Raw genomic sequence first — 27,945 nt, 5'->3', positions numbered from 1 at the left:
GGGGATCAGCCGCGGCCTGGCAGTGGCAAGTGGCAACACTGGCGCGCAGTAAACACACGGGCTGTGCAGGAGTTGGCAGGTCAGGTGCTGCTCTTTTTATTTTAGTCTGCATCAGGCTCTCTTTATTTTACTCTGCATCAAGCACTCTTTATCTTGCCTTGGGCCGCGGCAGGGCTGGGGGCCGGGGCGGGCAGGCCTCGGCGCGGTGTGCGGAAGCCCTCCGGTGTAACAGGAAAAATTTTCCCCCTGACTGTAGTTCCCCTTGGGAAAAGTGGCCTAGGTTAAATTTCCCTCCCGGGAAAATTGGTCTGGGCTGTTTTCCCTGGGGGGGAATTACAGGCATAGGAGATATTTCCCCCCTCCTGGCCATTTCACCCCCTCACTCATAAAAATCATACCACGGTTTTCAGGTCACCAAGGGCAAGTAGTGTAATGTATTGTAATTTTTGTGACGTATGCAAATGTGCCGGGACAACATGGTCATACAGAACTTTGGACAAGGGGAGGGGGAGACGAGGATAAAGGTAGGGATGAAGTGAACCCTGAGCAGTTAATTAAGTAACTTAAGGGGAGGCAACGCCCCCACAAAAATCAAATTTTCGAGCCATACCTCAAAATTGGGTTTTTAACAGTTTTGTTATCCCTGAAATAATGCGGGTTTTCTGTGAAAACTGCATCCACTTATCTCAATTCTTTCTATTTTAAAATGCACTTTGTTTACCGTCAATTAAAGGTTCTTTAAACGACCTGCGCACGTGGTGGATGTATGCCGTCACTCTGCATCATTTCGAAGCCTTTTTTTTTTTCTTTTCTTTTTTGGCATTTTTTTTTTTTTTTTAGTATTTTACAATTTTGAGCATCAAATAGCAACACCGAGTGTTGGTGGTGGTCTCACAGACTGTTATACGGGAAGGTTGTTGTCACCACCCTTGCCAGCGTTACCCTTCCATTGAACGCCTTACTTGACAGATTTTCTTGGTTGTTTTTGCTTTCACATCAAGATACGATGATTAAAAAGGCATAAGCGCAATCTGAGAAACCTTATGGCAGCTATAAATCAGCGAAGAGGGTACCTCCGCAGAGCGTGATGGGACCATCACCGATAGTGATGGGAAGGAACGGAATATAACTGAAATTAATGTAAAATTGGTGTATGAAGCCCTCATCAATAACCTTTTAGCACCTGGACTGAACCGCATCATTGCAGCCCTCAGCATGCCTTCCATTTCTCTGGGCAAGTTTGACAGGTACACAAGATACCTGTACAAGAGGATGGAGAGTCAATATGAAGATATGATGAAGAAGGGAATAGAGGTAGTTTTTCAGCACTACGGGAACACTGGTGTGGAGCCTGCTGCAGCTACGGGATACCTGGATATTGCTGTATCCTACGATGGCACCTGGCAGAAAAGAGGACACATCTCTCACGTACAAAGGGATCAGGTGCCTTTTCTGAAAAATAATGCTCATAATAAAATGAGAAAAGAAATCTTTATATCCTTAGTAGCCTTCAAATACGCTATTACAACAATACACACATATTTTGATATGTTTATGTGGGAGCAACCATAAGTTTACAGAAAGCAAGCCATATCTCGAAACAAAAGTTTTTGTTATTAAAGCTGATATTACTCACTTATTAATTAACCGATTGTAAATGTGAATATACCTATGGAAAGCTAAATGCATCCCCTATTTTTTGACTGTAAGAAAAATTTACTTTTCTTAGTTGTGATTTATTTAGAAATATTTTTGTTAATAAAATTTACTGTTTTTTCTTTCAACATGTTTCTCATCAAATTACAGAACTGTGAAAACACTTAGAAAAAATATGCCACGGCGAAAGTGTAGCAACAGGTATGGTTATTAAAGGGACAAAAATTCAAACTTGTGCGTGACCGTTACAAGCTAGAATATCCGTTACAGCTTTCCTATTTTTCAAGTATAGTATTTTTATTTTTTCTGAAAGCATTCATCCAAATCCAATGAAATTTACAGGGTTTCTTATTTTGACAAGACACTATGAGCTGTGTATTTTTTCAAAGAAATCGGCCGAAAAAAAATTGCACCTTCACCCATAACTGCCGTTGCCTTCCCTTAAGGGGCTTTCCCACCTTCACGGATTATATGGCGATGAGCTGCGAATTCCCGCGATGTGTGATTTAACAACTTGCACCTACGAATCGCTACGAAGTGACTACGACACTTCTTTTTTTTGTTATCCTGAAGTCCCTGTCTCATAATCAAATTAGTGATTTTTTTTTTTTTTTTTTTTTTTTTTTACATAAGGCCTATAGCGCCAGCAGGCTATTCCTTGGGGGCCTGATGGTCGGCCCAAGCCCATCATGGCGCGAGCAATTTTTTAAAGTGGCGCCATTATCAAACGCCTCTGTGGTCTAGTGGTTAGCGCGTCTGGCTACTACTCCGCGGGTCTGGGTTCGAATCCTGGCTCGGGCAGTCAGCGTGCAACTCACCCAGCTGTTCATCCTCCCTTTCAGGCTGGACAATAAATGGGTACCTGAGGAAATCTGGGAAGGTGAACTGTGGTAACCCGGATGTCACGTTAACAGGCCTCTATGTACCGTTGGCTGCTATGTACCATCAGCAACCAAATATGAAAGGAAAAGAGAGAGAGAGAGAATCTGTGATAGCCTACAGGAAATTATATATGTAAGCACCAAACATTATTTTCTAAGAAACTCCATTGGACCTGCTCATTATTTATTTAGAAACTCCAGTTTTAATTTTACAAAGATTGATTGGGACGATCCTTTTAATGCCTTCCCAGTCGAAGAGCAGCCTGCAAAAATCAACAACACACCTAATGGCTTCAACATATTATTTTGTCTTAGCATTTAGTGGTTTTATTGTTTTTGTTTTACATTTTTTAAACATAGTACTTTAAAGGATTTATCATTAAGGCACTATTATACTTTTCGGTATGCATGAAGCATCTGAATTTGTATTTCATGTGAATGTTGGTAAAGAAAATCTTGTATGCTTTACTGATAAAGAGTGAAGAAAAGGTTTCTTAATTGATTTTATTTACATCAGTAAAGACTGTAACCTTTTTTTACAATATTTTATCTCCCTACTTGGTAGCTGGTACATAGCAGCCTTGTTTGGTACCTACAAGACAAAGCAGTGGTACATAGGAGCTGGTACATAGCAGCCCTACATTGGTACATAGCAGCCAGCATTCAATGTCACACTGACCCTGTGTCCCAGGGTAATGGGCTCCATCCCACCACAGGCTCAAGGGCCAATGTCACAGATGAGCGCCAAGGCAACATGCTGCTACAGCGTGTGGCCCCAACTTTACATTATTATTGGCTCATGCTGCCCTCCTGAACTCATTCTTGATTTCACTTGCACAAGTTCTTCTAAAGTCCGGGCTGATGGGTGGTCTTCAGGACAGCATGTGGGTCGTCTTATGCCACTCGGCGGTGACTGAAAAATCCCAGATGGTTAGCGGCGGATTCGAACCTGCATCATCCACAACGCTGCGAATCCACTCTAACCACTCCTCCAGCCATGCACCGCCAGTTTGCCTCGTTATGTTGGAATTAATGTTTTGTAATGAGGTGTGTTGACTCATTACAGCCATAGTTGTAAACATTCACTTCTATATATTACATCAGTATTGTTAAAAGAATGACGGTTTAGTTTATTTCATTGTTTCACGATCTGGTGGTTGTGTGTGAGAGAGGGGGGGGATTATTGGCTAGAAGGGGGAAATATGGTACGGTATTATTCTAGTATATTCAGGGGTTTGTGACAAACATTGCCGATTATTTAACCCTTTCAATATGTGACACAGACATCAGCGTCACAGTAGTATGGAAAGGGTTAAGAGGAAATGGAAGAGGATTAATCCTCTTCTAAACCTCTTAATCCTATTCCATTTCCTCTTAATCCTCTTTTAAACCTTTTAACCCTTTCCTTGCACACGGTGCGGACGCAACTATCCCCTCAGGCGCAGTCGTGCAGCCCAATGGGGGGTCTCTTTTAACCTCTGTATCTCAAAAACTATTCATCACAGCTAAAAAACAAAAACACCATTGGAAAGAGGAGGTCCAGATCTATAGGAGTCAGTTATGTATGCCTTTCTTGCAAACGTACATGCATGTTCAGGGAATGTTGAATGTTAACACTTACATCGGTGCGTGCGGGATGATCAGCCATATTGAGGGAACTGCGGACATCTCTCCTTCAAACTCTGGCAATGGAGTACTGCCATCTGCAATATTTACAACTATTTGGTCAAAGAATCAGTCAGGTGATAGGTGAAGCTATGCAAAAATGCCGCTATATTGGGCAAGAACATCCACCAGTTACTCGTCCGTAGATTTGCCGTGCTGGGCCGATATGATTTTCCACCAAATTTAGTGAAGAACCCACTCAATTGGCAATCCTGTGTTGTGAGAATTAGTGTTGGAATACTCTCATACGCAGGAGATTTGAGTGCGGGTGGAGCTCGCAGCGAGCGTTTAGCACCACCAGCAAATACGCTTTACGCTCGCTGCGAGTGTTTAGCAATGAAAGGGTTAAGAGGAAATGGAAGAGGATTTAGGGGTTTAGAAGAAGATTAAGATGTTTAGAAGAGGATTACTCCTCTTCCATTTCCTCTTAACCCTTTCCATACTGTGACGCCGATGTCTGCGTCATCGTTTTGAAAGGGTTAAAATCACGCTGAAATCGGTATTATTCCAGAACGTCACTCGTCTCACGGCAAAGAGCACCTTGGTGCTATATGAAGCCCATACAACACATTGTCGTACTGCTTTTCTGTTGCAAATAGAAGGGGGGTTGAGGGGGGCGAAGCCCCCACGTTAGGTAGGTTACGTTATATTTGGATAGTTTAAATTTATTCGGCACACAGTGTGGGGTAGTGGAAATACGCAGCACAGAGCAGCGGCGGGGGTGGTCCACTATGCGGGCTGGTGTTGAGAGAAATACCCCCTCGCAGAAATAAGTCACTCTGCTGTCCACCACACATGGGCACTGGGGGAACACAGCTGGAAATACATTAATTTGCCTGGTTTTGTTCTAATTTGTCCACTTGTGATCTTTGTGAGCAGGAATGAAATATAGTATCAGTAAATAAGTTGAACCTCTCTCTGCGAGCTATTTTGCAGCTGTGATGGCAGGTGCACAACAGGCATTGAAAAGTCAATCATTTAATGAATTGTGATAGAAACAGTTAGCAGATTATTTCATAACCGAAAACTAGTAGTACCAGAAAAAATAGTTTCGTTCAATAATGTCCCACGGGTGACATTCTGGAACTTTACCTCCGTATGTACCCTGATGTACGCAAACTGTGTTATGGTGTGGTGTTAAATGTCCAAATATCGTACCTGCTGGTTGAGAAAAGATATATTTTGCCCAAAGCATCCCAATTTCAGACTGATAACCAATATGGTCTATTGGAGAAGAAAAAAATCTCATTAAAGTAAAAAGTCAATTTAGCGAACAATAGAGTAGATCTGGCTATCAAAAAAAAGATGTGCCCTTATTTTGGGGTAAATTGTTGGTACAAAGAATCCCCCAATTTCAAAACTGAAGCTTTTTTTTTCTGGTGAGTTTTGATGCCTTTTGAATTTTTGGACTGTTTCTCTTATGAATTACTATAGTCTGTTCGGAGCATGAAGTCGGTTCAGGGTGGAGCTGGTATTGTCGTTTACCTCTACCCATGCCGCCAAATCAGCCTTCGTACATGCGTCTCTCTTATTTCCCATCCATGTGCTATTTGAAAGCGATATTTTATATATTCTGTATATAGTAAAGGAAGCTACATGGTACAATGAGTGTCGATGTTTAGGATTATAACAAGGATTTGTATAAATTCTATGACATGTGGCAGCAATTTTTTCCCATGTTGCCACGTTGTGGTGTTGGTAGTGGTGGTGGTGGTCGGTGTGTCCCCCTAGGTCCCTCCCCCAGGTCGAAAGGGAGAGAGAGAGATAAACAGGTGGGTTGTGGGTGGGTAGGCCGGGAGAGAGTGCTAATCTGATAATTGGCGGTCGAACTGGCAGCGCTGCACTCATGGGAATTCTGGAATCTGCCACACCTTGAACCGACTTCATGCTCCGAACAGACTAGGTGTCTTTCTCCTTCCACCCTTTGAAATATTTTTGATTTCTGCAAAAGTTTTTTTCCACAGCAAAGGAGCTGCTCAAGGGCAAAAAGGGACAAAGTGCTGCTCCCAAGTTAGGTTTTATGCAGGATTCCCCCCCACCCCCCACCCTCCTCTATTAGGAAGTGAGGGTAGGGGTGGTTAGATTTGTTAAGTTTAATTGTTTATGATAAATATGTGTGATATGCTTGGCACTGCATTGTTGTCAATAAATAGCAAACAAATTAACACTCACCAGAAATTGAAGTTTCTTCCTTACGATATGTAGAAATAAAGAAGAATAAACACTTAGGCCCTCACAAGACCATAAGGAGGGCAGACTACCACCACTGGAGTTGAGCTGCTGCCTCAACTGCCAACCACCATATTGACATCAGTGCAGTGTTAAGCGTATCACGCATATTTATTTTAAACAATTAAACTTAAATCTAACCAGGCCTGACATCACCACCTAATAGGGAGTGAAGAAAAATCTTGCATGAACACTCATGCCTTGCTCTCAAAATACTATAAACTGACAATTTTGTTATTATCAATTTGCAGTATGAATATATGTGGTTCAAAAGATTCAGGATGACAAGATTTACCCTGAGACAGGTAAAGTTGTCTGGCTTATGGATGCTTTATACTGAAATAATACCCAATTTTTCCTAACATATCTTTTACTGTTTATAACCATTTCCCACAGAAATGGTTAAAAGGGGGGACTTTGTCCCCTATTAGGAGGCAATGTTGGATCTGGTTAGAATAAAATAAGGAGGGTTGAGTGAGGGTGAAGCCCCTCCTTCCCCTCTACTAGGTGGTGATGTTAGACTCTCCATGTCACCATGTACGTACCTCACCCTCAGTTTTCCTTCTTTCACACTCTCCAGTATTTGAACCGATGTTTTTAGACATTACAGGGTTGATGTTTGGAAAGATTTTTTCATTTATATGTATGAATATTATAAATACTGTTTTATTTTTACATTTTCAGATTCCATCAGCAGACACCAGCTTATAATGCATAAGATCTTCCTGGCTCAAAAAGGAATACTACATGTGAATTTGATAAATAAAAATATTTGCAAAGGGGCAACATCTTTACAGTCCCCAGTTGTGTTCTGTCGAAAAAAATGTGATCGTCAATTTGCTACATTGTGTAAAGCTTCTGCCTCTATGAAAGAAAAACAGTCTTTTGGAGGTGAATGCAACTACAACCTTGATATTTTGAAGAAAAGTTTACGACCGAAGTTTAGGCATATCACCCGAAGCAGTGCATCAGACACCAGCAGTAGCGCAGAGAATGACAACCAACAGAAAATGGACCTCAACTTTGATGCCCTGGGAGCCTGGGATCATCGCATTGACCTTCCCATTCTCATGGAAGCAAGCATCAAGCAAGGGGAACCAATTCCTTTGATTCTTGCCTCTCATGTGGGATGTTCAAGCATCTTGGGCAAGCGGACCTACCAGGAGGACAGGTGAGTGGTGAATTGTTGGCTTGCTTGGTCTTTACTGCCCACCTCCATGTGGCAGTGGGAGCCATAATGTTTTTGTCTTTGTTCGTCTTTTTGTGTTTATCTGTCCATTACCATAATTTCTCAAATGTGGATGGATATATAGGAAGCAAGTACTCATAAGAACATCCTTAGGTGAATATCTTAAACTGATTAACTTTAAGGAGCACTCCAATAAAAACTGGCTGAACAAGGGATACATTTCACCCACAGTATTGGACAGCTTCTAGTGGATATTATCAGAAAGGGCCAAACCATCCATGCAGAAAATAAGAAATGGGAACTATTCATGGTGTGGGCCCGACCACCTCCCACACACATTCAGTGTTTCATGGAAGCATTCATGATGTGCACAAGCAGGTTTCTCCTTATCATTCTGTTGCGCCGACTAAACAAAACTTTCCAACTTTTTCCTTATCATTCAGTCAGTCGGGAAGTTTCATCATTCAGTCAGTTTTATTATAGTGTTCCCAAAAGTTGATACATTTGAGATATTCACCTTAGGATCTTCTCATGTATATATGGAGACACCTGTGCTTTGGGGGCATACCATGAGGGCTTCCAGAGAGCACTAAAAGTGTTTGGGAGGTTGTCCAGTCCAGAGCATGAATTCTTCATGTTTCTGACTGCTTGCAGGAGTGGTTTGACCCTTTCCAATAACATTTGATATAAAGTGGCCAGTGTAAGAGGTTATACTTGTTCTCATTTATAACCTTCTAAAATGTATAACTTTCTAAAATGAAGTGGAATTTTTCTGATCTCTGTCACAGAAGTAAACCTAGCTTTTTAAATGTTCTATAGATGATAAGAGAATTATGAAGCTCTTGGAAGAACCAGCATGCTTCTGACAGTCCCCCCCAAGCAAGCTGCCTTATCCATCTCAAGTCCCTCCAGGCAGGATCGATCGACTTGTCCCAGTCGTGAGTTGCGTGGGCATCCCCTTGGTCTCCTCCACTCAGGGTTGTCTTGTACAGAAACAATCCTTTGAGCAGGATCAATGTCTAGAAGGCGTGCCACGTGCTCATATAGCCAGAGTTGGCTTTATTGGGCCTTTATCGGGTTTCATTGCGTAGTTGCTGGTTCAACACGAACTCATTCCAGCCTTAACCCATGGTCCTGTGAAGGCGCTTGGTACCAAAGGCATCGACATGCCTCGCCAAGTCACTATTCAGTGTCCATATCTCACAGCTATACAGTAAGACAAGGAGCCCGTGACTTAAAGATTCAAATCTTTGTCTGCCTGCATAGATATTTGTGATTTTTACCTTACTAGAAGTTCACATATTTACTTTTGTAAATGTACCATCACATTACAGTACCCCCCAAGTTTCGCGCTCGCTTCGTTCCACAGGTATAGTGCTAAACTCACGGATCGCGAAACTTGGGGTATTGAAAACACTGAAAAATCACTAATTTGTTCCGGCTCGTTGAAAAGCTGACTTTTTTTTCCCCACTTTACTCCCTTGTTATCTCAAAATACGTACTGTGTAAAAAGGAAGAAAATGTGAAGAGAGAACGGGTCGTTTTGAAGCCGTATCTGAAGGCGGCTGGCTGCCTTAAGATTGGCTGACAGTTCTAAAAACACGATTGTGATTCGTCAAGTCCAATGACATCGTCGACGGCGCTTTTCCAATCAGCGGCCTCTAACTATGATGAAACGAAAGCTTTGTGAATCTGAATTCAACGTTGATAGTTAAATCATTAGTTCATAGCTTTAACCACAGGCCAATAGCACGTACCTCTGTGAATCTTGCCCCAGCACGTGTGAACACGGTCACTCAACTGATAGTTTCTCGAGAATTTTGCACAAAGATTCAAAGTCAACTGCATTTCACGGGAAACTCATCGAAATTCTAGTCAGAAACTCAGTCACCAGCATGTTGGTTATTTTCTGTGAGGTCGGTAAGTTGTGGTCACAAGAAGAGCATATCAACTGATCGGTTCAGTAGCTATCCACGTGTTAGTCCTGTGCCACAATGAGTTCCACAAAGCTAGATAAGCTTCGAGTAATCAGGTTGAGCAGGTCTTGGACTTGAGTCTTGTCCGAGCATAGGCGCTGCCTCATCGTGTCTGGGTCCTCACTGCCAAGTTATCGTAGCATTTTACGGTAGCAAGCTGTAACACACTCTCCTTTTGTCTCAGAGCTAACCATTCACGAACCGATAAATGCTTTCATTTCATTTTTTTCTTATTCTTCATCAAACACCTCAAAGCAAACTCTACAACGTCTGGATCCATTGTTTGTTTTGCTTTTCAGCTGATATATCCCAGAATGCAACAGTCCTCTGTGTAACAAAACTTGAGGATAAATTCAAGGCAGAAAATTGTCAGGAGATAGTTTTGGTGGAAAATTCCTGAGAAACTAGCTTGTGTGACCGCGTCTTTAAGCTGCTGGTGTCACACTGGGCCTTTTTCCTTCAACCGCGTTGGTGATAGTGGCGACCGGCAACTCCAACTTTTCCAGGTGTGCGTCACACACGGCCAAGGTCGGTTGTCCATATTCACAACGTAAACAAAGCAGTTGCCCTGTATCGATTAAATACTGAACAAAGCAGCTCAGCCAGTCTGCTTTACGAGTTTCTTGCTTGGCCATTTTCCACTGATCCTCACTCCTCAGCAACTGCCATTGTTTGTTTGTTTACATACAGCCGCACGGTTGCTCGTATCCCCAACCATTATCCTTCCGTACAGACAACCGACAACTCACTCCCGGTGGGGCGCACCAGCAGCCGCGGTTTTCAATAGCCCCAACGGTCGAAGGAAAATGGCCAGTGTGACACCGCCTTTAGGAATCGCGTGTAACGCCGACGGTAGGTAGAAGTGACCCGTGCATGTCAAAGCAGCTCGAAACTGAGGGTGATAATGTGTGAAAGTCAGGATGGTAAGAATTTAGGATTGAGCACGAAACTCAAGGATCGCGAAACTCGGGAGGGTACTGTATAATGTGTCTTGTCTGATATTGATATCAAATATGTTACACTACTTAAGTAATGTTTATGTGAGAGTTGCTGCCAATGTTTACAGGGACTGGCTCATAGTCACTGCTTAACAACTGCCAGCTATTATTGTGGTGATAAGTTAGTAATTTAGTACTGGCATATAAAATTCTAGTAAAACTAACAATAATTTAGTGGTAAATATCATCATTAAACAAATGAAGAGCTGCTGAGTTACTACACAGTTACCTTATATTCACTGTCTCTGAAGCATTCAAATGGCTAATGGTGTATAGTACTGTTTATGACCCCTCAGAATTTTGGGTAATTAGAAGATCCATTTGGTTGTGAAAACTGGGGAATTGGCTCAGGAGAAGAGCTTCAATTCAAACTGGGCTACCCTGCACTATGCCCTCTTGCAAATAACCCTACCACTCACTCTCACTCTTTATGTAGCGTGGTTCCACTTTACTAGAAGGGGAAGGTCACAACCTATATCAGCACTGATAGGTTTGCTAAGGAAGGAGACCAGCTCAAGTTATCTCTACCTTGCCCAGAATGCAAAGGCTATAGTTAATTTGTTATATTTGGTATGAAAGGAGACTTTGAAGGGAGTGAAAATGCCAGGTGACCAAAGGCTATAGGTAGTAGGGATGTACCGATACAGCTAACTCTCGATTTACGCGAGTATTGTGTCCTTGAAGAGGTCGCGTAAATCAGAAACAATGTAAATCAAACGAGGTAGGTTTCTATCGAAAAATAAATATTCACTTTATTCAGTGGAGAGAGAGAGAGAGAGAGAGAGAGAGAGAGAGAGAGAGAGAGAGAGAGAGAGAGAGAGTATCCATATCACCGAGATATCCACTCAGGCACTCAGTCTCAGCCTCACTCATGTGAGGAAGAAATGAGGGACACCATGAGCAACTGGCTTGTATTGGTACCAGTACCGAGCAGTCTGGTACCAGTACCATACCGTATAGCTGGTACCGTTAGTACTGGTACTGGTACCTGCCCACCCCTATTGTTGAGTACCTAGTGTGGCAGCATGGGTACTGTATTGTTGTTCAAGTGGCGCGCGGGAAGAACTGAGCTCAGCTGTGTGGCCGCGACGCCGTGTGAGTCGAGTTCAGTTGCGTGAGACATCTGGTGGCCACTCCATAAAATATCGCGTATAAGTGAAAAAACGTGTAAATTAAACATTTAATTAGAATTTGGACCCCGCATTATTTTAAAAACGCGTAAACCAAACTTGCGTAAATCGAGAGTTACCTGTACCAAAACTTTGACCGATACCGATACCGCAATATTTGACTGATAGCGATACCGATACCTATGCACTGAATTTTTTTTATACAACAATTCCAAAAGCTAATGGGCAATATCAATTGTTAGGAAGAAAAAAAAAGACCCACTACTCATTGTTCCACCATAGAAGGGAAGAAAGTGAGGGAGGAGTCTCCTCGTGAGGTCTAGTTGACTCATCTAGGTTAGCTTTAACTTAATTGCCGTACAGTTAGACTGTGATGAAATACCCAGACCCTGGCAGCATGCCCCGTTGCTGGGCGACTGTCTGACTGACTGAGGCAGGCAAATGAGGCGAGTGGAGGGGATCCGCCAATCCCGCGCCGAAGCTACTAAACCTGTATTGTACGCATCCGCGGTACCAAAGGCTATACTGTATACTAAGTATAATATACTTGTATTCAAAGTAATATGAATCGTATCGTTTAAAGTGATGAGAATTAAATCGGGGGAAATTCCAAACTATGTAGTATTATGATACTAGATAATTACACTTTTCTAATATTTTTTCAACAATTTAGAAAATCCAATTTCTATTGAAAAAAATTATTTGCACCAAGTGACATGCGACGTACAAAACTCCTTCAAGTATCGGTATCGGCAGAAAATCAGCCGATACAGATACCGCTACTCTTAAAATGTGCCAATACCACCGATACCGATACATCCCTAATAGGTAGTGAATATGATAAGTTCAAGAAAGTTCACATTGTATACAGTTGGGCCAGCAAGGTCAAGCAAGTCAAAAGCAAAAGCATTTAACATTCTTCTTGACTGTCAGCTGTGGTTACATACACCTTCAGTTCATTAATGCCTTGCACAATGCCACAGGTACGTCGTGGAGGACCTGCCCAACAACATCTTGTGTGCTGCTGTTTTTGATGGCCATGGAGGGGCCGAGTGCTCAGAATACTGCGCACGTAACCTCAAGGTACTGCGAAGTCACAACTTTATTGAATTTTTTCATCATTCAATTTAACATTTATCTTGAATTTATAAAAGCTTTTTATTTAAACAGATGTAGTATTTTGCATGTTTGAATGTTTACTAAGAAGCTGCTGTTTGCTTTTACTGATGTGATTGCTGTATATTAATATTGATGTAATATCTAAATATGATTCAAGAGATTAATAAGTCAAAATTAAAATTTGTTAGCACATTATTTTACTTTGTCAGCTCTCACCTCTGACACTTTCCTTAGCTGCTTGTCATGGTATTATATGTGTTACTTGTCATATTCATCTTGTATACTAACTTCTAAAGTAGTTAATATTACATATAATAAGTGTATCTTTGCTCCAGGGTGTTTTATTGGAGGAGCTAGAACATCAAAAGGATCTGGAGGCTGTGCTTCATCACACCTTCCTTAAGCTGCACACAGGCTATGCCCAGTGGACCAAGACTCATAATGCAGGTAAATGTGAAAGGAATTTATTTGCACAAAAGTCAATTAAAAGCTCTTCTTTTTTCTGTGATACTTACCACCTTTTGAAGAAAGCTCACCTGTGAAGGTTAGCCCCACACTTTATTACAGTGAAAAAAGCTGCTCCACATTTTTAGCTAAGAGATCCCTGTGATACATCACTGAAGTCATAAGTTGCTTCACATTTATAGTTTAGAAAATAGAAAAATAGAAATCCTTGCAATATAAACAAATCAGAGTAAGAAAAGTCAGTTGAAAGCTGTTCCATGTTTTTATTTTATAAATCCCTGTAATACTGATTCACACTACAGTGATTTCTTGTGTTGCTGTGCAGGACACAGGGCAGGCACCACAGCTGCTGTCACTCTGCTGCGGGGAGGAGCGGAGCTCGCTGTGGGCCACGTGGGAGACTCCCGGGTAATTCTGTGTCGCCTTGGAGGGTCAAGGGAGCTCACACAAGATCACTGTCCATCACGCTTAGCTGAAAAAGTATGTAGAATGTAGTATTATTCAGTATTTGCTTAATCATAAGTATGTAATGTTCAAATTGCAGAAATTGTATGTTAGCCATATACTACTTTCCTTTCCTGTCAGTTATATGTATTTGGTTTTCCAATATCATGTTCCTGTTTATGGTGCTTTGATCTTTTTAAAAAAAAAAGTTGCTAGTTTAATCTTGAAGTTATTTTTACTGGTCAAATTTCAAAAGAACATTGTTTATGCTGCTAAAGACTCAAAGGAAAGAACATGAAAAGTTCTTCATTCTTAAATTTATTGTAAACCTAGTTCCCTCAAGCGTTGATTAATGCCCCACTGCCTTCCCCTACAGTAAGATCCCGGGAAGCTCGCTGGAAGTTGCAAGCCACCTCAGATGTGTTGGCTTACAGCACATTTTATAAAAAATAGGCATGGTGTGGCATTTGTTCACTAACTTATGTACTGAACATTGCTTTTCATTTTGTCAGTTGCTAATAATAATTTTGGGCTGAATAATGTTGACACTAACACTTATCAATGCCAGTATGGAAGAAAATACTGAATTCATTCATCGTTTACAGGACCGCATCATAAAATCCGGTGGTAGGGTGAGTGTGGACAACATTGGCCGCCACATGGTGAATGACAAGTTAAGTATGTCACGGAGCATAGGTGACCTCCACCTCAAGAAGTATGGAGTGATTGCTCTCCCAGACACCAGGACTATGAGAGTGAGTGACATTGGTTATGTATAAAATTTTATAGGGTTGAGTAGTAACAGATTTGGCTTAATGTATTACCCACTGATTGGTCCATTATCATTCCTACCTTAACTAGATGGACACATTAGATGCTTTAAGAAATGTAAATTAATCAGTGAAATAGATGAGACTCCTAACTACTGAAGCCATTCAAAGATATACTGTAGTTCATTTCATTGAGAGCCTACAGTTGCAGCGTGTAGCTACTGACATAGTATATAGTCAGTGACAAAATGTGATCCTTCAACACCACACTTTTTATCCCATTTTAGGATTGGCTGCAGTCCAGACTCTTCTTAGTAACACAGAATATAGCTGCTGACTTCATGTACATCTTACATGTGTCATCTATGTCCAAACCTTACTGATAGTTTCCCTCCGTATCCTAGTCTGCATTCTCATAAGTCCAAACCACCTCAATAAATTATATTCTGTACATGTATGTAAATGTACACCACTGAGTGCCTGGGACTGAACTCAGGCCTTTGAAGTAGAAGTTCGAGCAGCATACCAGCTGAGCCACCGATGAACTAAAAGGTTTTAGAGGGCACTTCTGCTGCACTGTACACTCCAGCCCAACACTGGATATGAAGGAATGGTGACCCCGCCCACGCTCATAGTTGGAAGCACTTTTAATCAACCCAGAATGGCTTTGTCATGTAGGACTAGAGCTCTCCTGAGGAGAGACAAGGAGAGGTATGTCAGGGGTCTCGCCAAGGAGGTCGAGGGCCTTTTAAATGCGAATGACTTCCGATCTGCCTACCGAGCCCTGAAAAAGCTCCGCTCCAAGTCTTCCTCTCTGGTGAGTGCTATCCGAACAGCTGACGGCTGCCTCGTGTCGGACATGGATGGGCAGAGGACTCGTTGGGCTGAGCACTTTGAGCAGCTGTACATGGCGGACCCTCCACGTGGGCAGCTTCTAGTTGCTGGGTTGCAGGTGGCAGATGCTGACCCACCCACTGATGAAACCCCACCCTCTCTGGGTGAGGTCAGAGAGGCTGTGGCCAAGTTGAGGGGTGGGAAGGCACCTGGTGCCTGTAACATCAGCACGGAGCTGCTCAAAGCTGGAGGTGAGGCCATGATCCGTGAGTTGCATGCGGTCTTGACTGCCGTATGGCAGTCTGGTACCATTCCTCCTGACTGGAAGAGGGGGTTGGTTGTCCCTATCTGGAAAGGGAAAAGGGACTGCAACAACTGCCGTGGTATTATACTGCTCAGTGTGCCAGGCAAGGTGCTTCCCCACCTATTGCTGATGCGAATTTGCAGCCAGCTGCTGAAGCTGCAGAGACCTGAACAATCTGGGTTCATGCCTGGTAAGTCAACAACTGACCGTATCCTAGCGCTTCACATACTGATGGAGTGCCGACGAGAGTTTTGACAGGGGATGCTTACAGCCTATGTCGATCTCAAGATGGTGTTTGATTCAGTGCATCGTGAGGCACTCTGGGATCTTCTGCGACTCCGTGGGATTCCTGCGAGGACTACTGGTTTGCTGACTAGCCTGTATTCTGGGACAGAGTGTTGGGAAGTGTTGAGGGGGGCTAGTCCAGCTTCTTTCCTGTGAATGCGGGAGTGAGGCAGGGCTGTGTCCTTGCCCCATCGCTTTTCAACACTTGTATGGACTGGGTACTGGGCAGAGTTGTGGACCAGAGTCATTGCGGAGCATCCATTGGCAATACCAGGGTTCACTGACCTTGTTTTTGCTGATGATGCAGTAATCCTTGCGGAGTCGCTGGAGGTTTTGGTGATGGCTTTCGAGGCACTGCACGAGGAGGCGAAGCCCTTGGGACTTCAGGTCTCCTGGGCCAAGTCCAAGTTACAGGTGTCTGGAGGCTTGCTGGATGGCACAGTCTGTTCATGCATGTGGCGAGGATGTTGTGATTTCAGAAAGTTTCATGTATCTTGGTAGCATAGTTCATAACAATGGTGAGTCTGGCCAGGAAGTCTTACGACGGATTGGCCTGGCCCACAGTGTTATGGACTCGCTCAACACGAGTATATGGCGTTGTCAATACCTGTGCAGAAGGACAAAGATCCGTATCTTCAAATCCCTTGTGCTCCCTGTCTTACTCTATGGTTGTGAGACATGGACATACAATGGAGACTTGGAGAGGCGGATTGATGCCTTTGGTAATAAGTGTCTACGCAAAATCATGGGATATCGCTGGAATGACTTTGTGTCAAACCGGCAACTACTCCGTGAGACTGATTTGACATATATTACCTGCATAGTCCGTCAACGCCAACTCCGGGCACGTGGCACGTTTTCCGGAAGCTGATCCTGCTCATCGGGTTGTCTCTGTAAGAGACAATCCTGAGTGGAGGAGGCCAAGGGGACGCCCACGGAGTTCGTGGCTTGAGCAAGTCGATAGATCCTGCCGGGAGGTACTCAGGTTGCGAAGAGGACCTGCATGGAGAATCGCCCGGAGAGACCCCCAGGCTTAGTGTCGTAGGGTGGGCGAGGCGACGCGCCCCCCAGCGTATGCCCCAATTGATTGATTGATTGACAATGGCAGATACAGTGTTTATGTACAATAGAGACACTGCAATAATGTTCAGTTGATTTGGTTTGCTCCCCGGCACTTAGTGTTGTTCATTTCAAGATTTTTCACTGCATTAGCAGTTTCCTTAATCGATATAAATACTGTATGTGCCATTGTGGATTGATTAAAAGTTTTCAACTACAACAAGTGTGGGTGGGGTCACCATTTCTTCATTTCCACAGCATTGGACTGGGGTGTCAGATATAGTGCTGCAGAAGTGGCCCCTGACACCTCTTGATCATCAGTGGCTCAGTTGGTGTGCTGCCCTGACTCCTACTACGAAGGCTTGGGTTCAGTCCCAGTCACTCTGTGGTGTACATTTCATTGAGGATGTTTAGACTTAGGAGAATGGAAAGTTTTGTGATGTATGAGAAAATGAAGAGGGATATGAGGGAGAGTATCAGTAAGGTAGAACAATAGGATTGGGCAATGCATGGATAAAGGTGTAAGGAGAGTGTAATTGTTATGGAAAGGAAGTATGTGGAATTGGAGACAGTCATGGCTACACCGTACTGGAAAGAGAGTGTGACCTATTATATTAAGATTAGGTATTTACCAACAGATTACGCATGGCAAGGATGCATTTTTGCTTCTCATCACCGATGGAATAAACTTCGTGTTGCAATCCAAGGAAGCATGTGATGTTGTCAACCAGGCAGAAGACCCATATCAAGCTGCCCAGCAGCTGACTGAGCAGGTGAGGAACAACATTGCTTTAGTATGCACAGTGACTTGCATTTGGCAATGATAATAAATAACACCATTGCCAGCATGATTGACAACCTTTGCAAATAATGTAGAGTTCAACAACTATTCCTCTTCACCTTCATTTTTCTCACCCTGTTAATTTTAATTGCTGCCATCAACACCTCCCTGGATGGAGTAATGAAGTAGCTGCACCCATTTTTGTCATTCATTGTGAGTGAAGTACAGAAAACCCTCGATATGACGGACCCGCTTATAACAGATTTCGTATATAATGGACAAGGTTTTTGACCAAACCGCTCCCAGTAACTACAACAGCGTCTGCTAGCCGCCTCGCCCTCCTCCCTTTATCTGCTGTCCCATCCTTCGGTTACTGTAGTCTTTTCAGCCCACCTGATGAAATATTTTCCTCCTTGTGGTTTACATTCAAATAAAGAACGTATTTACACCATAAAAAGTCTTATGCATCAATCCAGGGGACGTAAATGTAATGGAAAATAGCCAAGTGTTTGTGAGTGTCGGTACTGACACAGCTTAAAGGGCTCGCCCATTACGTAGGTAAGGTTAGGTCAGTGGTTCCCAACTTTTTTTTTCAGGAGACCCCAATCATGCACCTCTAGACATGACTGCAACCCAACTAGTTTAGTTGTATATGTATTGTTATAATATAATAACACCATGTTTGACATTTTGAGGTCTTGGCAACCCCAGGGTTGGGAAAGGGGGGGGTTAAGTGTTAGGTTTTGTTAGTTTAAATTTATTTGGCATGCAGGATGGGGCGGCGGAAATACGAAGCTCAAAATGGGACAGGGTGGCGGCGGAGGTGGCCCATTACGCTGGCTGGTGTTGCGAGAAATACCTCCTTGCAGAAATAAGTCGCTCTGCTGCACTTGGGAAATACACAGCAGGAAAAAACATTAATTTGCCTGGTTTTGTTCTAGTTTGTCCACTTGTGATATTTGTTAGCAGTGAGTGAGATATAGAAACAGTAAGCTACTTGAGCCTCTCTCTGCAAGCTATTTTGCAGCTGTGGCGTGTGCATAACAGGCATTGAAAAGTCAATCATTTAGTGATTTAATGATTTGCGACAGAATCAGTTAGCAGATTATTTCATAACTGAAAACTAACAAAACAAAAAAACACCGTTCCGTCTGCCAGTGTGAGATAGGCGAACTTGTAAAATTATACCCATACTCGTTTCTATACGGCCCCCCCGTAGAGCCCCACGGCCAACTTGGCAGCCTCAGTGTGTCGCCAAGTTTGCTGTGCAGCTATGCAGACAACGTGCATGCAACATACACAATAAAAAGAAATATTTACCTAAGTTTATTAGGTTCGTCAGTATTATTATACATGTTTTTAATTTTCCGCCGATTTTAACAGACTTTTGGCATTAACGGACTAAGTTCCCCCCAATTAGTCCGTTATATCGAGGGTTTACTGTATATAGATATGTGAGTTGCCTCTGTGGTAAAGTAGTAAACTATGAATCTGTTGGCCTGAGTTCAAATCCCAGCCCAGGCAGTTAGCATAAAGCTCAGCTCACCCAGCAGTTTATCTTCCCTTCCTCAGTAGTTAATAAATGCGTACCTGGGGAAGGTAAGCAGTAGTAACATGGATCTCATGTCTGCCTCAGGATAATGGTTTCTTACCCATCACAGGCTTAGGGCCAAGGTGATAGAGGTGAGCACTGAGGTCATGTGCAGCTATAGCATATGCCCCCAACTTTATCTGCTAATCATTCTTTAGATATTTAAATCAGGGAAATAATATTCTAGTTTCCATAAACTACCTTCCACATTTGCATATAATTATTTAAAATGCATGAATGTCAATGTTTTAGTTATTATTTTTACAGTTTTGTGGAAGAATTCTTGAATAATACTCATCATTAGAATTAATAGGAGGAATGATTCCTTATTAATCTTCACCATTTTATCATTATAAAATTGTTTATTTGCTTTATTTAAAGATACAAAAAAGAATAATTAGGCAACTTCATGGAATGATGTTTTACCTCACAGCAAATCAGGGTGAAGCAACTAGATGCTATTTTGTACAGGGAATTCCATCAGTAATTATTCTTATTCTAGTCCTTGCCCTCTTCTGCCCTCCACTTCTGCTTATCATCGTCCATGTATCTCTCTGAATCAGTTTTCTCCTAGTCTCCCTAACTATATGTTTCATTTCCATTTTCTTACTTTTCTTCTTAAACCTTTATAATCATACTCCCGCATTAACCACTTCAACACGAGGACATGTATACTGCGTCCTTGCGTGCCCCAGTCCATATCCGAGGACGCGCATACTGCGGCCTGGCTTGCTTTAGCCAATATACAAGTTATTTTATCTCTATATTATATATGCTTACATCTCAAAATTATCAATTAATTTATGTTTCTTTATATGCACCATTTAATTCTGCATGTTTTCATATATAATACATGATGATTGTGTTGAGTTTATGGCTGAAAACTTGTTATATTCAATAGCGACATTTGAAATTTGGCGCGCAGGGCGCTGTTTTGGCCCGGCCATAGTGAAGGGGTTAAAGGACACCAAGTTCTTCTTGGACTAACAGAATAGCTTTGTGGTCTGTTAGTATTTTATGTGGACTTCAGTTTGTGGAAATATTGCACAAATCTAATCTTGAGTTATCTGAAATTAATATTTTCATAAGAAGTGATGGTGATAATGAAAAATACTTTACAAGTAATACAAAACAATTAAGTGTAGTATATTTCTTAATTTTGTTAGCATTATCTTGTACAGTGAGCAGCATTCCCTTAATTGCTTGAGTGACTTGTGATGGGCATACAAAACCCACTCCATTTTTCTATCGAGGTTTATCAGCTTCCTTTAATTATGATTACATCTGTTTGCATTATAATTTGTTTGACACTTGGCTTGCCATGATACATACACTATTTACTCAGGTAATAGTACAATTTGAAAGTAGGCAGAATCCAGGGACATGCTACTATTGCATCTTGCATCATTGCGTCTTGCATTTTACCAGCTTCAAATTGTTTGTGATTTTGTTATTGTTTGAGTAAATGATACATACATACATCATGGCAAGCCAGCATCCAGCAAAGGACAGTAAACATGCATGCTCCCAAAAGTAAAAAGCAGCCAATAAGCCTCACGACAACAACTTGAGAAGTTAGCATGTTCTGATCAAGGTGCCGAGACAAAAAACATTAAAGGCAATTAAGTGAGAGAACTTTGCATGTTATACACGATGATGCTGACAGATCTAAGAACAGCACAAAGGATAGTCCTTTATGCCTTATTTCATTTGCTCCTATTGGCAGCAATGTGAATACACAACAACGCCACTCACCTTGTGGCCAAATAACAGGACCTCGTGCACCTGATTAGTGTTGTGTTATGTGGAATTTATGGTGGACTTCTATTATGGATGAATACATGCTAGTACAAATTTGTATATATAATCATGTAAAATGCAGACATGTTCATGCATGATGCAGTTTTGCATATTCTGAATGACTGAAAAATCTTTAATGAATTCAGATTAATTTGTTGCTTGTTCTTGCTTTACATTATTCATTCATTCATCTTTGACACCTGCTCGTAGGAGCTCCCACCAGGGAATGGCCGCAGCAGAAGAGTTTCCCTTTCCATCTCTCTATCCAGACACTCCCTCCTTGCCTGCTCAAAGTTTCTCAAGGATCTTTCACCCCTCTCCCTGACATACTCCTGCACCCTATCTCTCCATTTCACTGGAGGTCGTCCTCTAACATTCCCTCCCTCTATCTCACTCACATGCACCCTCCTGGTCATCTTACTCTCCTCCATTTGCTCCATGTGGCCAAACCACTTTAAAGTCTGTCGCTTCACTTCTTCCCTTCACCCCCGTGACACATTCCAAAACGCTCATACACACTTTCATTACTCATTCCATCCATTCTTCTCACACCACACACACTCCTCAAATAACTCATTTCCACTGTCTGCTCTCTAGACCTCTGACTTTCATTCCAGGCCTATGTTTCGCTTGCATATGTGAGGGTTGGTACTATTACTGTATTTCTGAAATCCCTCTTTACCTCCATGCTCATGCTTCTGCCATTCATGATACATCCCAAAGACCCCACCCCCTTTCTTCCTTGCAATGCCCTTTCTCTTGTCTCTCCATCTGTACCACCATGCTTACACATAACTGATCCAAGGTACTTAACCCCTTCAACACAGGGACGCGTATACTGCGTCCTTGCGTGCCCCGTACCATATCCAAGGACGCGCATACTGCTTCCTTGCATGCCCTGTACCATATCCAAGGACGCGCATACTGCTTCCTTGCATGCCCTGTACCATATCCAAGGACGCGCATACTGCTTCCTTGCATGCCCCGTACCATATCCAAGGACGCGCATACTGCTTCCTTGCATGCCCTGTACCATATCCAAGGATGCGTATACAGGTAACTCTCGATTTACGCGAGTATTGCGTCCTTGAAGAGGTCACGTAAATCAAAAACAATGTAAATCAAACGAGAGGTAGGTTTCTGTCGAAAAATAAATACCATATTTTGCGGCATATAACGCGCACCCCAAACTTTAAGACATTGTTAAAAAAAAAAAAAAGTTCTTAAAATGCTCAGAAATATGTATGGGTTAAAGAACATTGACAATGTACAGTTCCCGAAATTTATATATTTTTGGTGTAATCTTTACTGCTTGAATTGACAAGTGTCCTTGAGTAAAGCAATGAAAATGGCGGCCGGGTTGGTGTTGTGAGAAATACATCCCCGTAAACATACTGATGATGCACAGCTTCTGATATCATAATAAGCATATTATTCTCACCATCACTCATTGGTTATGACAGACAACTAAGCAAGACACAATTCACACAGTTCTGGTGACACGCGGCATGCAGCTGTTTGTTGTCTGGGTGTGGTTGTGTGGTTTTCAGACAATGCAAATGGCGGCCGGGCTGGTGTTGCGAGAAATATCTCCTCGTACATACTGATTATGTACTGCTTCTGAGATCAAAATAAGCATATTATTCTCACAGTCACTCGTAGGTTATGACAGACAACTAGGCAAGACACAATTCACGCGGTTCTGGTGACACGCGGCATGCAGCTGTTTGTTGTGTGGGTGTGGTTGTGTGGTTTGTAAACAATGCAAATGTCGGCCGGGCGTGAAATAATTCCTCGTACAAGACTCTAGCCAATATACGAGTTATTTTATCTTTATTTATGCTTACGTCTCGAAATTATCAATTAACTTATGTTTCTTTATGTGCACCATTTAATTCTGCATGTTTTCATATATAATACATGATTATCATTTATGGCTGAAAACTTGTATTCAATAGCGATATTTGAAATTTGGCGCGTGTGGCGATCCCAGATACGGCGCGGGGCGCTGTTTTGGCCCGGCCATAGTAAGTTTCTTTATGTGCACCATTTAATTCTGCATGTTTTCACATATAATACATGATGATTATGTTGAGTTTATGGCTGAAAACTTGTTATATGCAATAGCGACATTTGAAATCTGGGGCGCGTGGCGATCTCGGATACAGCGCAGGGCGCTGTTTTGGCCCGGCCATAGTGAAGGGGTTAAACTCATTGACCTCCTCTATTTCTTCACCATTCAAAATTATTTTGCATTCTTTTTCAAATTCAGTTCCCACTCTATATGGGCATACAAAATCCACAACCTCACTTCTACTCCACTCACAAACCATCGCTTTATTTTTGTTGACATTTACTTTCAGCTTTCTCCTTTTACATACACTATCAAAAACACTGACCAAATTTTGTAAGTCACTTTCATTTTCTGCAATGAGCACTGTGTCATCAGCAAATAAGATTAAATTCAACACCCACTTCCTTCCCTCAGCGTACATTTTTACTCCAACTTCCCCAACTTTGCCCTTCAATTCTCATAACACCATCCATATAAATATTGAACAATCATGGTGACATGACACACCCCTGCCTCAAGCCCACTTTTATCTCAACAACCATGGTGACATGACACACCCCTGCCTCAAGCCCAATTTTATCTCAACAACCATGGTGACATGACACACCCCTGCCTCAAGCCCAATTTTATCTCAACAACCATGGTGACACGACACACCCCTGCCTCAAGCCCACTTTTATCTCAACAACCATGGTGACACGACACACCCCTGCCTCAAGCCCACTTTTATCTCAAAATGTTCTTGTTTTTCCACTAATTTTGACACATGCAGATGCATCCTTATAAAAAGACTTTATTATATTAACCCTTTTGTTGCTAAACGCTAGCAGCGAGCACTAGCATAACTTGCCGGTGGTGCTAAACGCTCGCTGCGAGCTCCAGTCACACTCAAATTTCTCGCGTATGAGTGTTCCAACACTATTTCTCACCCCACAGCATTGCCAATTCAGTGGGTTTTCCACTAAATTAGGTGGAAAATCATATCAGCCTAGAGTGGAAAAGCGCGGAAAATCTACTGCGAGTAACTGGTGGATGTTGTTGTCCAATACTAATAATTTGACCAAACACTTGTAAATTTTGCAGTTGGCAATACTACCCTGCCAGCAGCCCATCAAGAGATCTACTCAGTAGTTGCCTCAATATAGCTGACCGTTGCGCATGCATAAATGTACGTCTTCACAGGCAACTCCCCCTAAACATGCCTGTACGTTCGCAGGAGAGGCTTACATAACTGAATCTTATAGATTTTGGCCTCCTCTTTGCAATGGTGTTTTTGTTTTTAGCTGTGATGAATAGTTTTTGAGATACAGAGGTTAAAAGAGCGAGCACTAGCGTCACTTGCTGGTGGTGCTGAAAGCTCACTGCGAGCGCCAATCGCACTCACAGCAAAAAAATACCTGAACGTGCTTGTACGTTTGCAGGAGAGGCTTACATAACCGAATCTCATAGATCTTGGCCTCCTCTTTCCAATGGTGTTTTTGTTTTGTAGCTGTGAGGAATAGTTTTTGAGATACAGCAGTTAAAAGAGATCCCCCTCCCCTGCTAGGCTGCCCGAGCGTCTCGTTGCAAGCGCTTAGCAAAAAAAGGGTTAAGCAGTTTTCCTCCCACACCATATATCTTTAAAACGTCCCACAATGCCAGCCAATCGACTCTTGTCATAAGCTTTTACTAAATCCATGAAGACAGCATATAATTTTTTCCTTTTGCTAATATTTTTCTAATAGCATCCTGAAGGAAAATATCTGATCCACACATCCCTTTCCCTTCCTGAAGCCTCCTTGTTCTTCACTGATTTTCTCTTCTGTAAGTCTTTGCACACTCTTTATTATGACTTTTCCATATACCTTTCCGGGTATACTCATACTTATACCTCTTTAGCTCCCACATTCCCCTCTCCTGCCCTTCCCCTTGTAAATTGGGACATTGATGTTTGCTGGCACCCACTCCCCCTTCCATGCCACTTCACATATCTTGACCATCCATTTAACAACTACATCTCCTCCACACTTCAACATTTCTGCTGTTATTCCATCAATTCCTGCTGCCTTTCCATTTTTTAATCTTTTTATTGCTTGATTTACTTCTTCATATGTTATACTTTCTTCTTTATATACTCCTCCTCTACCTCCACTCAAAATTACTGCTGTTACAACTGCTGGACCTCCATCTTCAAAATTCATTAAGTTTTTGAAATATTCTCCATCTCTTTTTCACAGCTTCCCCATCTTTCAACATCTTGCCATTCTCATCTATAACTTCATTCATTTTACTTGGGGAGATATTTTCTGCATTTCTTTGGAAAGAAGTCCAATGTGATTTTCTGTTTCCCTTATATTTTTCACTTAAGTCTTTTTCCAAGGTCTTCATCAACTCTCCTCTTACTTTTTATTGCTTGTTTTAACTTCATTTGCTTTACATTAGGCACTGAGCATGTCCTCTGAAGACAACATGACGGCCCTGGTGGTGCCCTACGGTTCGTGGGGGAAGTACACCCAGTCAGCCTCAATGTTCTACTCCTTTGGTATTGGAAGAGACATGAACAAGAGCAGCAGGTTTGGGTGAAGGACAACACTCGGATGGATTCTCACCATTACCAACATTATGTGGTTGTGTTTTAGGAAATTCCAAAGTTTGTGATAGTATGAATTGAATTGTATAAAGTTGTAGAAACTAAGAAACTAATCTTTTTCTAGAAGTTAGTTATATGAAGACTGTGAGCACTAATGGCAATAAGTGTCCTCTGTTTTTTTTTTACCTATTACAAGAGATATTAGTAAATATAAATCTTGTCCAGTTTTCATCTACAGTCTAAGCTATTAATTAAATAAATTACAGCCAAAGAGATTATTAAAAATAAATAAAAATTATGTACAATTCCAGAAACAAAAACAGGTTTCTATACAGCTGTGTATTCTCATTGCTCACTACTCTAGTCTTGTGTTGTATGGAAGTAAATTAGGTGCTCATGTTTTGTTTGCACAATTAGTTTGGAGACTTGAACTTTGTTTTGAGCAAAAGTTGAGTTATCACAATAACTTATCTGTAACTCAGAACAGATCTCTCTGCATGGCAAAATCAGTATATAAAAAAAATGTCATGCCTTATCAAAATTCTTCAGAGAAAAATACTCACTTTATACTTCAGACTTTGCTGATGCAACCAAGTTCAAATGCTGCTGTAATACTGCCTACAATTTTCTAAATGTATAAATGTTGTAACCTCAAAAGTAAATTTTTTAATATTTGCAAATTATATCAATGAAATTTTTTCAGTGCCATTCATAACTACATTATACCAATTTTAACCCCTCAAGTGCTGGAGTATAGCAGGCCTTGTCACCCGTAGTGCCAGGCATTTTCGTAAATAAACTGGTGGGGCAATGACTATTGTTAGTGGCCATAAAAGAACCCACTTTCACTATTTCAGGGAAGAACGTAATAATTTTGGTTGAGGTGTGGGTTGAATTTTTGTGTGCCATCTCATTCTACTTTATTGCCTGTTTTGGGGGTCGAGGGGAAAGGTTTATGGGTAGGCCACTTGGGCTTGGAATGAATGGTTGATGTTTCAGTGAGTCCACACTTCTCATGATTTATAGGGACGAAGTACCATGAGGTGAGATCACAAGAAATGTGCCAGTGAAACAATGGAATAATAGTCTAAAGTGTTTTGGGAGTTGCTCTGATGTAGTCAGTTACAATTTCCAAGTCAGTTTCATGTAGTACAATTACCAAACCTATTTCAGACTAACAATTCAATGTACAAATAATAAGCAGTAAAAAGTACAAAAACAAGACTTTCTATACCTTGGAACCTTCAAGATAATGTTGAATGGGACCGATAGTGAAGTGCAGGAGTGATGTGCTGGTCACCCTGTACCTTCTTTCCTCCCCTTCCCTTCCATCTCTCTCATCATTCAGGTGGTTTCCCAAAGCTCCAACCTCAAACTCTTTAAACCCAGACTGTTCACATTTGAAAACGTGGTAGACACTCAACAAACGGAGTTTTTATTTATTTATTTATTTATTTGACAGCTTATAAGACGCATGGGCTTATAAGAGACACTCGCCAATTTGGGCAGGCATTTGAAAAAAATATAATTAACGGGTTTAAATTACGAGTGTCAGGTGAAGATTTTTTGCCCGACATTTGTGGCCATCCCCACCATCAGGTCATTTTTAAAGTTTCATATGTATTCAGATCCTTATTAAATCCCAGTATTTTACGTTTAAAACCCTTAATATTTGCTAGGACCTCAGAACTGGTCATTCTTAGAGATCAGACTGCTTTTAGACGTAAGCAAATATGGTGTAGACAATGACATTGTTAGAGGGGTAACGGGTATAAAGTTTGCACATCATATTTTTTGTATTATTCTACATTGTGATTCTAGTTGTAATATTTGAGTACATTTTCAAAACAGTAGAGTGTGAAAATAAATTATATTCATCATATTTTTAGTTGAAATATTTTGTACACTTTTATAATAAAAGAAAATGTGTCTTGCTTGTGTCTTGGCTTGGTGTACAACCGTCCGCTAGTTTGTTTAGGTACAAGCATGGTTAAACGTCATCACTTAATTTTCTTCCTGAGTGGTGTTATTTTATATGAAGTACCGGAAGTACTGCTGTTATACATTGTTACTGTAGAAGAATTGCCATTGTTGGTGTAGAAGCAATCACCGCCTTGTTTACGTTT

The 27,945-nt window shown here is 41.7% G+C and overlaps 1 protein-coding gene across 1 annotated transcript; it reads left to right on the top strand.

The window, feature by feature from the left end:
* Positions 1-27,041, top strand: LOC126995573 (protein phosphatase 1K, mitochondrial-like). The gene is made up of 8 exons (XM_050855244.1): positions 1-84; positions 7,116-7,602; positions 12,708-12,807; positions 13,179-13,290; positions 13,634-13,788; positions 14,358-14,507; positions 17,643-17,777; positions 25,672-27,041. The coding sequence occupies exons 2-8, from the start codon at positions 7,142-7,144 to the stop codon at positions 25,810-25,812; spliced, it is 1,254 nt and encodes a 417-aa protein (XP_050711201.1). The 5' UTR covers positions 1-84; positions 7,116-7,141; the 3' UTR covers positions 25,813-27,041.
* The last annotated feature ends 904 nt before the right edge of the window (positions 27,042-27,945 follow it).

Source organism: Eriocheir sinensis, chromosome 1 (genome assembly GCF_024679095.1).
Source record: "Eriocheir sinensis breed Jianghai 21 chromosome 1, ASM2467909v1, whole genome shotgun sequence".
In the NCBI taxonomy this organism is placed as follows: Eukaryota; Metazoa; Arthropoda; class Malacostraca; order Decapoda; family Varunidae; genus Eriocheir; species Eriocheir sinensis.
The sequence above is the reverse complement of the archived record's forward strand: the minus strand, read 5'-3'. Positions and strand labels throughout refer to the sequence as shown.

Coding starts and splice junctions, on each gene's coding strand:
- LOC126995573 (XM_050855244.1), top strand. CDS start 7,142: ATGCATAAGATCTTCCTGGCTCAAAAAGGAATACTACATGTGAATTTG. Junction 7,603..12,707: donor CGGACCTACCAGGAGGACAG/GTGAGTGGTGAA, acceptor ACAATGCCACAG/GTACGTCGTGGAGGACCTGC. Junction 13,789..14,357: donor CATCACGCTTAGCTGAAAAA/GTATGTAGAATG, acceptor CATCGTTTACAG/GACCGCATCATAAAATCCGG.